Source organism: Nerophis ophidion, linkage group LG14 (genome assembly GCF_033978795.1).
Source record: "Nerophis ophidion isolate RoL-2023_Sa linkage group LG14, RoL_Noph_v1.0, whole genome shotgun sequence".
Lineage (NCBI taxonomy): Eukaryota > Metazoa > Chordata > Actinopteri > Syngnathiformes > Syngnathidae > Nerophis > Nerophis ophidion.
In genome coordinates, this window is record NC_084624.1 from 9,631,844 (window position 1) to 9,645,282 (window position 13,439).

General features: G+C 38.1%; 1 protein-coding gene across 3 annotated transcripts in view; it reads right to left on the reverse strand.

Annotated features, from left to right (window-relative positions):
- The window catches only part of mast3a (microtubule associated serine/threonine kinase 3a), a 284,903-nt gene that overhangs the window by 1,015 nt on the left and 270,449 nt on the right, over positions 1 to 13,439 (reverse strand). For all 3 annotated transcript variants that reach the window (XM_061919804.1, XM_061919803.1, XM_061919802.1), the window contains 3 exons: positions 11,623 to 11,759; positions 8,839 to 9,023; positions 1 to 5,063 (listed from right to left, as the gene is read on the reverse strand). The exon at positions 1 to 5,063 is cut by the window's left edge and continues 1,015 nt beyond it. In XM_061919804.1, the coding sequence (XP_061775788.1) occupies positions 4,255 to 5,063; positions 8,839 to 9,023; positions 11,623 to 11,759 (1,131 nt within the window). In that variant the 3' untranslated portion in view covers positions 1 to 4,254. The remainder of the gene's footprint in view (positions 5,064 to 8,838; positions 9,024 to 11,622; positions 11,760 to 13,439) is intronic.

Sequence of the window (13,439 nt, forward strand, 5' to 3'; positions counted from 1 at the left end):
CACCTTTGCAGTCAAATGTAAACAAACCTTCATATTACGCAGCAGCAAAAGTACAATCGCTGGGATTTTTTTCCTTTCCGCTGTACAGTTTTTAAGGAGAAATTGTCGGGAAATGTGCTACAAGACTGGTGGAAAGACGTCAAGAGTCTGGAGGTGAAGGAGGGACATGACACGTGGGTTTAAGGTGCAGTCGTCCTCAAGCACTGTCTATCAACATGCATGCACTATGTACAAAAACAATGTTTACTACTACATACATACATATATATATATATATATATAATGTATATACACACACATATATAGCGTATATATACACATACATTATATATACACAAATACACATACAAGAGCATATATACGGTATGTATATTTAGTGTAAATATAGTGTGTGTATATATATATATTATATATAGTGTGTATATATACACTAATATATATATACACATATATATGTATATATACACATATACAAACATATGTGTATATATACATTATATCTACATATATATATATAGATACACACATATATACATACATGTATATATACATACATGTATATGTATGTATATATACATATATATCTACATATATACATACATACATATGTACACACATAGGTATATGTGTGTATATATATACATATATATACACATATATACAGTACATGTGTATATATGTACATACATATGTGTATATCTACATATATATATACATACACACATACATGTATATATACATACATACATACATACATACATATGTACAGACATAGGTACAGTATATGTGTATATATATACACATACATACATACAGTACATGTGTTTCTATACACACATACATACATACATATGTGTATATATACATGTATAGCTACATATATATACATACACACATATGTATATATACATACATATGTATGTATGTATATATACTTGTATATACATATGTGTATATATACATATATATCTACATATATACATACGTATATATACGTATATGTGTAAGTATATATATACACATATACATGTATATATCCACATACATACATACATACATATGTGCATATATACATGTATATACACATATACATATGTGTATATATATCTACATATATACATACGTATATATACATATATGTATGTGTAAGTATATATATATATATATATACACACATATACATGTATATATACACATACATACATACATGGATATATACATGTATATACACATTTACATATGTGTATATGTATCTACATATACATATACACACAAATATATATACACACAGATATATACATACATATGTATATATATATATGTGTATTTATATACATATATATATATGTATGTGTGTAGATATATATGTTTGTGTAAAAAAATATATATATATATACTGTATGAGAAAGCGAGAGAGTCAGTCTATGGCTGACCTTGCTTTGGTACCAATGTTGTTCTTCCAAATGTGATCATGTCGAGCAGTAATGGCTGTCAAAGATTTCCTCTGAGAGGCGACACAAAATGCATTTGAAACCTTCTATAAAGGCAACTTAAGGCTAAAACAACTTCAATCCTGAACCGCACATCGTTGGCGTTTTCCACGCTTTTTGAGCACCGTCAACACATCTAAGGTGGCCACCAACAAGCCAAGGAGTATATATTTATAAATAGGCATGTAAAAGCAGGAATATTTACATTTCAAAAGAAAAGAGTGAAGACGGGCAGTCGCCTGGGTGTGAACAATGTTACTTTCATCTTCAAGCTTGCCCTTCCACTCGGCAGCAGACGTCTCCAAAACCGTAAAAGTTAACTGCACTTTTTTGGAGGGAATTTTGCCCATTCTTCACAATCATTATGAGAGGTGTATGTATTTTTTTTAATGCATTCTCCTTTGTAAATAAAAGCGGAGCCAACAAGTCCTCTATTCCACCCATAAAACCCTCTAAAAAAACAGTCATATAGCGCTAATAATACTACATTTACATTTGGTGACTTGACTATAAAGAAGTATTAGTTATATTGTTATTATAAACACTAACTAGCCACTTTGTTGACGTCACCGCCATCGACATAATCCAACAAGTTGGTCAACTTTGGCATCCAATTTAGACCCGAACAGATGCTTGGGTGTGACCCTCCCTTTTTTCTTTGGGAGTATTATGAGTCATTCATCTAAACGGGAATACATGAACAACCTAGCAGTGGGCATCCTAATGACAGCAGACCTTGTACAGTAAGTGATGTTTTATTAAGTTTGTGTTTGCTCTCACGAAGTCTGCAGTGAGTAATAATATGTGATGTCGTTGAAGGAAAAAGCAAACGCTGCGATGCGTTTTCAGGATTAAAATGATCAAAATAGGTAAGTATTAAATGTTATTATGAATGTTACTATATGACATTAAGTAACATGACATGACAAAAACTTACATCATGGATGTATATACATGTAATATCATGTATATGATATTAAATGTATACTTGCACCGTGTATATATTACATGCTATTATGTTACTACATCATATGTGTACTTACACCGTGTATGTATTACATGTTATTATGAATGTTACTACATTATATGTATACTTACATCATGTATATAGTACATGTTATTATGAATGTTACTACATGACATATACTTACATCATGTATATATTACATGTTATTATGAATGTTATTATATTATATGTATACATACATCATGTATGTATTACATGTTATTATGAATGTTACTAGATATTACGTATATACATACATCATGTATATATTAAATATAAAAAAATACTCTATTAAATATATACTTACATCAAGTATATATTACATGTTATTATGAATGTTACTACATTATATGTATACTTACATAATGTATATATTACATGTTATTATGAATGTTACTAGATACTACATATATACTTACATCATGAATATATTGCGTGTTATTATGAATGTTACTACATTACATATATACTGACATCATGTATGTATTAAATATTTTAAAAAAATATTCTATTAAATATATACTTACATCAAGTATATATTACATGTTATTATGAATGTTACTAGATACTACATATATACTTACATCATGTATATATTGCGTGTTATTATGAATGTTACTACATTACATATATACTGACATCAAGTATGTATTAAATATGAAAAAAATACTCCATTAAATATATACTTACATCAAGTATATATTACATGTTATTATAAATTTACTACAATATATGCATACTTACATCACGTAGTACTACATTCCATATATACCTACATTATAATTTATAACGTAAGTATATATGGAATGTAGTAACAATCATAATATCATGTAATATATACATGGTGTAAGTATATATGTAATGTAGTAACCTTAATAATAACATTTAATATATACATGATGTATACATATAATGTAGTAAAATTTGTAATAAGATGTGATGTATACATGATGTAAGTACACATATAATGTATTAACATTCATAATAATATGTAATATATACATGATGTAAGTATGCATATAATGTAGTAACATGTAATATATACATGATGTAAGTATATATGTAGTATCTAGTAACATTCATAATAACATGTAATATATACATAATGTACTTATACATATAATGTAGTAACATTCATAATATGTAATATACATATAATATATATTTATGCTACATGATATTATGAATGAATAGTAACATTCATAAAACAATACTATATAATATATATTTATATTACATGAAATTATGAATGTTACTACATTATATGTATAGTTACATCATGTATATATTACATGTTACTATGAATGTTACTACATGACATACAGTATATACTTACATCATGTATATATTACATATTATGAATGTTACTACATTATATGTATACTTACATCATGTATGTATTACATGTTATTATGAATGTTACTACATTATATGTATACTTACATTATGTATATATTACATGTTATGAATGTTACTACATTATATGTATACTTACATCATGTATATATTACATGTTATTATGAATGTTACTACATGACATACAGTATATACTTACATCATGTATATAAAGCCTTAATGTAGGTGTTGGATGTTTTTTGAAGGACTCTATAGGCAGAATAGCGCGACTAACATTGGATTCATTGTAAGCGGACTTTTGATCACATTTCAAGTTCAAATACATTAAAAACTGAATAAAAATGTGTTCATAAGGATTGTGAAGGATGGGCAACATTCTAAAAAAGTGCAGTTCCTCTTGAATCACTTTAAGTGACTAGATCCTTCTTTATCTTTGGACTTGACCTTCGGTGGTGCCGCCTTATCCTGCGACGCTTTCCCCTGCAGCTTGGGATCGGGGTCGAGCCAGGACGCCTTGAACGCCTTGGATTGAGTGACAGGCAGCTTGGGGCCGGGCGTGGCCTCCCTCTCGTCCAAATCGTCAAAGCTGACTTCTTGCACGGCCTCCTGTTTCTTGAAGGAGTCCCGGCGCTCCGACAGGGCCAGCTTCCTCATGACGACCACCTCGTTGGAGTGATGGTTGCCGCGGTGTTGCGGGGAGGAAGAAGAAGCTCCGCCCACGCACAGTCCTTGGCGGCCGTGTTCACCGACGCATACGAACCCTGTGGCGCTGTCCTCTTCCACGTCTTCGCCCTCGGACAGAGGCACCTCCAGGGTGTGGCGGCGCGTGCTGTAGGCCTTCCTGTCGCCGTGGTAGCCGCCCGTCGCTTTCTCGCCGGTCAGCCTCTCCGCCGACTGCACCCTCTTGAGGAGCGGCGAGCGCGGCGGCTCGGCACTGCGGGGACGCACGGAGTGACGGGCAATAGTGGGAGGGGACAGTGTCTTACCGTGGAACCCCTGCAGGGACCTGGGGTGGCTGGGGAGGCAGGAGGGCGAGCACTGAGGAGACAGAGGCTGAGGGGGCGGGATGCAGGCCAGCGGCGAGGGAGGGATGCTGCTGGTGGACTTGCAGCGACCCGCCTTGGTGTAGCGGCCCAGGACGTGAAGGGAGCTGGGACGGGCCTGGGGGACTGGCGAGTTGGGGGAGCTGGAGCACGGAGAGGAACTGGAATCTGTACGGACAAAGACACAGTTGAACAACTTTATCCTGAATAGGCCAGTGTTTTTCAACCACTGTGCCGCCAGATACAGTCTGGTGTGCCCTGGGAGAAGATTTAATTTCACCTGTTAATAATATTTTAATCATAGTCTGCAAATGATGTGTTGTTGTTGAGTGTCGGTGCTGTCCAGAGCTCGGCAGAGTGACCCTGTAATACTCTTCCATATCAGTAAGTGGCAGCCGGTAGCTAATTGTTTTGTGGATGTCGGAAACAGCGGGATGCAGCGTGCAGGTAAAAAGGTGTCTAATGCTTAAACTAAAAATAAAAAAAAGGCAAGTGCCCCTAAGAAAAGGCAATGAAGCTTAGGGAAGGCTAGGCAGAATCAAACTAAAACTGAAGTGGCTGCAAAGTGAACAAAAACAAAATGCTGGACGACAGCAAAGACTTACTGTCATCATATGTGGTCATAATATTACTATTATTGTGCTGAGATCATTATTCATGCGTCCGATACGTCTCGATTACTGTAATGTGTTATTTTGGGGTCTCCCTAGGTCGAGCATTAAAAGATTATAGTTGGTACAAAATGCGGCTATAAGACTTTTGACAAGAACAAGAAAGTTTGATCATATTACGCCTATACTGTATATATCTTTATATACATATATACCTATAACTATCTATATATATATATATGTATATATATATATATACATATATATATATATATATATATATATATATATATATATATATATATACATATATATATATATATATATACCCATACTGGCCCACCTGCGCACTTAAGATGTGACTCTAAGGTTTTACTACTTCCGTATAAAATACTACACAGTCTAGCTCCATCCTATCTTGCGATTGTATTGTACCATATATCCCGGCGAGAAATCTGCGTTCAAAGAACTCCGGTTTATTAGTGATTCCCAGAGCCCAAAAAAAGTCTGCGGGCTATAGAGCGTTTTCTATTATGTTACATCCACTATGGACTGGACTCTCACTAATATGTTAGATCCACTATGGACTGGACTCTCACTATTATGCTGGATCCACTATGGACTGGACTCTCACTATTATGCTAGATCCACTATGGACTGGACTCTCACTATTGTGTTAGATCCACTATGGACTGGACTTTCACTATTATGTTAGATCCACTATGGACTGGACTCTCACTATTATGTTAGATCCACTACGGACTGGACTTTCACACTATTATGTTAGATCCACTATGGACTGGACTCTCACTATTATGTTAGATCCACTACGGACTGGACTTTCACACTATTATGTTAGATCCACTATGGACTGGACTCTCACACTATTATGTTGGATCCACTATGGACTGGACTCTCACTATTATGTCAGATCCACTATGGACTGGACTCTCACTATTATGTTAGATCCACTATGGACTGGACTCTCACTATTATGTTAGATCCACTACGGACTGGACTTTCACACTATTATGTTAGATCCACTATGGACTGGACTTTAACACTATTATGTTAGATCCACTATGGACTGGACTTTAACACTATTATGTTAGATCCACTATGGACTGGACTTTAACACTATTATATTAGATCCACTATGGACTGGACTTTCACACTATTATGTTAGATCCACTATGGACTGGACTTTCACAATATTATGTTAGATCCACTATGGAGTGGACTCTCACACTATTATGTTAGATCCACTATGGACTGTACTATCATACTAATATGTTAGATCCACTACGGACTGGACTTTCACAATATTATGTTGGATCCACTATGGAGTGGACTCTCACACTATTATGTTAGATCCACTATGGACTGGAGTCTCACTATTACGTTAGAGCAACTATGGACTGGACTCTGGCAATATTATGTTAGATCCACTATGGACTGGAGTCTCACTATTATGTTAGATCCACTATGGACTGGACTCTGACACTATTATGTTAGAGCCACTATGGACTGGACTTTCACAATATTATGCTAGACCCACTCGACGTCCATTGCACCGGTCTCCTCTAGAGGGGGGGGGGTCCTCTCCAAGGTTTCTCATTGTCATCCCACTTGTTTGAGTTTTTCCTTGCCCTGATGTGGGATCTAAACCGAGGATGTCGTTGTGGCTTGTGCAGTCCTTTGAGACACTTGTGATTTAGGGCTATGTAAATAAACATAGATTGATTGATATTCCTTGCGCACTAATTGACTGAAAGAGCACACACTTGGCGCGATACTGTCATGTTGTCGATGGCAAAATGCATTTTCAGACCATGTGATTTGCCTGAGCGGCCAGGAGACCCTGACAGTAACAAGCGCTTGCCTTGTTGCCTTTCCATTAAGAACAATAAATTAGTTTTTAGTATAAATTTGCTGGTTTCAAGAAATGTAATGCTGAGCGCATATCATTATGTCAAGACTAGCATTTACTTCATTAAAGGGGAACATTATCACCAGACCTATGTAAGCGTCAATATATACCTTGATGGTGCAGAAAAAAGACCATCTATTTTTTTAACCGATTTCCAAACTCTAAATGGGTGAATTTTGGCAAATTAAACACCTTTCTGTTTATCACGATGGAGGCAATGACGTCAGAACGTGACGTCGCCGAGGTAACACACCCACCATTTTCATTTTCAACACATTACCTACACCGGGCCTCAGCTCTGTTATTTTCCGTTTTTTTGACTATTTTTTGGAACCTTGGAGACATCATGCCTCGTCGGTGTGTTGTCGGAGGGTGTAACAACACTAACAGGGAGGGATTCAAGTTGCACCACTGGCCTCAAGATGCGAAAGTGTCTGCCGCCAGACCCCCATTGAATATGCTGGAGTGTCTCCACATTTTACCGGCGATGCTAAAGTAGACATGGCACAGAGATGTATGGATAACCTGCAAATGCATTTGCAACTATATTACCTTTCCTTCCACCCACATTTATTGCGAAAAAAACACTTACCAATCGACAGATTTAAGTTGCTCCAGTGTCATGAAATGCGAAAGTCCTGATCGTTTGGTCCGCACATTTTACCGGCGATGCTAACGCAGCTATTCGGCCATGCTATGGCTATGAATAGCGTCAATAGCTATTCGCTCAATAGCTTCAGTTTCTTCTTCAATACTTTCATACTCCAATCATCTGTTTCAATACATGCGTAATCTGTTGAATCGCTTAAGTCGCTGAAATCCAAGTTTGAATCCGAGATAATGTCACTATATCTTGCTGTGGTATTCCCATTGTTTGTTTACATTGGCAGCACTGTGTGATATCACAGGGAAATGGACAGTGTCTTCGCAGAGAGCCGAAAATAAGGCACTTTAAAGCTTTATTTAGGGATATTCCGAGACCAGTAAAATTTTGAAAAAACTTCAAAAAATACAACAAGCAACTGGGAACTGATTTTTATTGTTTTTAACCCTTTTGAAATTATGATAATGTTCCCCTTTAAGAATATTTTTCAACATATTGAGCAAAAAGGTCAAAAAAAAATTTCCTACCAAGAAAAGCGCACTAGTTTTCAGCGAGAATATACTTATATTAAGGTATTTTGGGGTCCATTGAGGTCAGCTAATTTTACTTGTTTTGGAAAGTCTTGACAAGTCACATTTTCTTCTTCTATTGGCAGATAATTTTCCTTAGTTCAAGTAAAATACCCCTAATTTTGTATTTTTTTTCTTGTATTTGAACACTGACTTTTTGCAGTGAGTCGCACACGACTGAAAAAAATTTGTGTTTGAATTTTGTTTCGGGTACAGCATTCTGTCTCACCTCCGGAGTGGTCGGGAGCGGGGGAGCGGCAGGGCGTGGAGGGCCCGGGGGAGATGGACTGTGTGGGGGAGCCAGAGAGGCTGTCACTGGATGACTGGTGGAACCCGGACGAGAAGCTGCGACTGCTTTGCATGGGCGGAGGAGGCGTGTGTTTAGACAGCTTCTTCAAGATGCTCCGGCGCCGGCTGCAGTGAAAGAAAACAAAACCACTAAAAGTTTCTTAGGAGTTGCAATATTGACATACTTGCCAACCTTGAGACCTCCGATTTCGGGAGGTGGGGGGCGTGGTAGGGGTGGGACTGGGTTGGGGGCGTGGTTAAGAGGGGAGGAGTATATTTACGGCTGTTGTGTGCACAGTTGTGCACTGCACTCTCTAAAAGCCGTAGATGTTATTGTCACATATGCATGATTGATTGATTGAAACTTTTATTAGTAGACTGCACAACATATTCCGTACAATTGACCACTAAATAGTAACACCCGGATAAGTTTTTCAACTTGTTTAAGTCGGGGTCCACGTTAATCAATTCATGGTACAAATATATACTATCAGCATAATACAGTCATCATACAAGTTAATCATCATAGCATATGCATTGAATTATTTACATTATTTGCAATCCGGCGGGTGGGATGAGAAGCTTTGGTTGATATCAGTACTTCAGTCATCAACAATTGCATCAACAGAGAAATGTGGAGATTGAAACAGTGTAGGTCTTATTAGGTAGGATATGTACAGCCAGCAGAGAACATAGTGAGTTCAGATAGCATAAGAACAAGTATATATATTAGAAATACATTCCATTATTTACATTAGGTTATTTACAATCCGGGGAGATGGGATGTGAATGGAGGAGGGTATGAGTAAAGGGTTGAAGTTGCCTGGAGGTGTTGTGGTGCATGTACAGTAGATGGCAGTATTGTCCTGTCTACGAGTGTCACAACATTGCTGTTTACGGCATACAAACTGCTTTACGGTAGAAGAAAACGGGACTGCTGTTGTTGTGTGTTGTTAATAATAATAATAATAATAATAACTTAGATTTATATCGCGCCTTTCTAAACATTCAAAGCGCTCACAGAGAAGTGGGACTCAACATTCATTCACACCTGGTGGTGGTAAGCTACATCAGTAGCCACAGCTGCCCTGGGGTACACTGAAGGAAGCGTGGCTGTCAGTTTGCGCCTACGGCCCTTCCGACCACCACCTAGCATTCATTCAACATTAATTCACCAGTGTGAACGACACCAGGAGAAAGGGTGTAGTGTCCTGCCCAAGGACACAACGGCAGCAATTTTTTGGGATGTCAATAGGTGGGAAGCGAACCTGCAACCCTCAGGTATCTGGCCGGCCGCTCTAGCCACTACGCCAGGGGTGCCCACACTTTTTCTGCAGGCGAGCTACTTTTCAATTGACCAACTCGAGGGGATCTACCTCATTTATATATATCATTTATATTTATTTATTTATGAAAGCGACATTTTTGTAAACAAGTTAAATGTGTTTAATGATAATACAAGCATGTGTAACACATATAGATGTCTTTCTTTCACAAAGACAAGAATATAAGTTGGTGTATTACCTGATTCTGATGACTTGCATTGATTGGAATCAGACAGTAATGATGATAACGCCCACATTTTCAAATGGAGGAGAAAAAAAGTTGTCCTTTCTGTACAATACCACATGAAAGTGGTTGGTTTTTGGCATCTAATTCATCCAGCTTCCATACACTTTACAAGAAAAACATTGGCGGAAAATTCCGTAGCTTGCTTGATTGACATTCACGGCACCCGAGGGGTCTTGTGAGATGACGCTGGCTGCTGCCAGTTCATTATTATGAAAAACTGACAGAGAGGAAGGCGAGAAACAATTTTTATATCAACAGACTTTCGCGCCGTCCCTTCCGTCAAAACTCTAAAGGCCGACTGCACATTTCCTATCTTCACAATAAAAGCCCTGCTTCATGCTGCCTGCGCTAACTAAATAGGAGTCTCGGAAAGCTGGCGTGCACAAGTGATGTGCACGCCAGCTTTCTGAGGGATCGCTTGTGCACGCCAGTTTTCCGAGACTCTGTATTTAGTTAGCGCAGGCAGCATGAAGCAGGGCTTTTATTGTGAAGATAGGAAATGTGCAGTCGGCCTTTAGAGTTTTGACGGAAGGTACGGCGCGAGAGTCTGTTGAAATAAAAAGTGTTTCTCGCCTTCCTCTCGGTCATATTTTCATAATAATGATCTTGCAGCAGCCAGCGTCATCTCACAAGACCCTCCGGTACCGTGAATGTCATTTAAGTGACGTCTTGGTGAAGATTGATGATCACTAATTTTTAGGTCTATTTTTTTTCAAAGCCTGGCTGGAGATCGACTGACACTCCCCCCGCTGTCGACTAGTAGCTCGCGATCGACGTAATGGGCACCCCTGCACTACGCCATGCCGCCCCTACCGCGCTGGGAGGACGTTAATGAAACTGCCTAACAATAAACCCACATAAAGAAACCAAGAACTCGCCCTCAATCATTCTACAGTTATAACGTCATTGGGCAGACACGCTGTTTATATTGTGGGAAAGCGGACGTTAAAACAGGCTGTCCTCACTCAGGTCCGCATGGAGCTGGAGGGGGCGTGGCCTCCAGCTCCGCCTGAATTTCGTGAGATTTTTGGGAGAAAATTTGTCCCGGGAGGTTTTCGGGAGAGGCACTCAATTTCGGGAGTCTCTCGGAATATCCAGGAGGGTTGGCAAGTATGAATATTGATCAATCTACTAAATGGAAATGCTTGTGTACCTGTCCTGCCCGTCTCTCCTCTTGCTCTTCTTGCTACGCCGGGCCATCTTAGCCTTGTAGCTGGTCTTCCGGGCAGGACCCACCTTGATGGAAGTGTTCTCCAAAGCAGTAGTCTGCAGGGTCACCCGGGTGCCACTCTGTTAAAAATAGTGCATTTTGATCAACTACGACTCAGATTTCCAGGCCAGAGTGCAGAAGTGGGTAGTAACGCGCTACATTTGATGTCAACTTGATGTGTATTATTTTGACACATGAGAAAATGTTGTTGTAAGTTGTGAGGTGTGTCTGCAAAAATCATGGTTGTTTTTAAGAAATGATGACAGATGTGAACTAGAGCTTGTATTGTCTATGTGTGATGATGTACAAACCCTGTCTTCATATGAGTTGGGAAATTGTGTTAGATGTAAATATAAACGGAATACAATGATTTGCAAATCCTTTTCAACCCATATTCAGTTAAATATGCTACAAAGACAACATATTTGATGTTCAAACTGATAAACATTTTTTTTGCAAATAATCATTATTAACTTTAGAATTTGATGCCAGCAACACGTGACAAAGAAGTTGGGAAAGGTGGCAATAAATACTGATAAAGTTGAGGAATGCTCATCAAACACTATGGACTGGACTCTCACACTATTATGTTGGATCCACTATGGACTGGACTCTCACAATTATGTTAAATCCACTATGGACTGGACTCTCACACTATTATGTTTGATCCACTATGGACTGGACTCTCACTTTTATGTTAGGTCCACTATGGACTGGACTCTAACTATTATGTTGGATCCACTATGGACTGGACTCTCACACTATTATGTTAGATCCACTATGGACTGGACTCTCACTTTTATGTTAGATCCACTATGGACTGGACTGTCACACTATTATGTTAGATCCACTATGGACTGGACTCTCACACTATTATGTTAGATCCACTATGGACTGGACTCTCACTATTACGTTAGATCCACTATGGACTGGACTCTCCCTATTATGCTAGATCCACTATGGACTGGACTCTCACTATTATGTTTGATCCACTATGGACTGGACTCTCACTTTTATGTTAGATCCACTATGGACTGGGCTCTCACTATTATGTTAGATCCACTATGGACTGGACTCTCACAATATTATGCTATGATCCACTATAGACTGGACTCTCACTATTGTGTTAGATCCACTATAGACTGGACTCTCACTATTATGTTAGATCCACTATGGACTGGACTCTCACAATGTTATGTTAGATCCAATATGGACTGGACTCTCACTATTATTTTAGATCCAATATGGACTGGACTCTCACTATTATTTTAGATCCACTAAGGACTGGACTCTCTCACTATTATGTTAGATCCACTATGGACTGGACTCTCTCACGAATATGTTAGATCCAATATGGACTGGACTCTCACTATTATTTTAGATCCAATAAGGACTGGACTCTCACTATTATTTTAGATCCACTAAGGACTGGACTTTCACACTATTATGTTAGATCCACTATGGACTGGACTCTCACAATTATGTTAAATCCACTATGGACTGGACTCTCACAATTATGTTAAATCCACTATGGACTGGACTCTCACAATATTATGTTAGATCCAATATGGACTGGACTCTCACTATTATTTTAGATCCACTAAGGACTGGACTCTCACACTATTATGTTTGATCCACTATGTACTGGACTCTCACTTTTATGTTAGATCCACTATGGACTGGACTTTAACTATTATGTTGGATCCATTATGGACTGGACTCTCACACTATTATGTTAGATCCACTATGGACTGGACTCT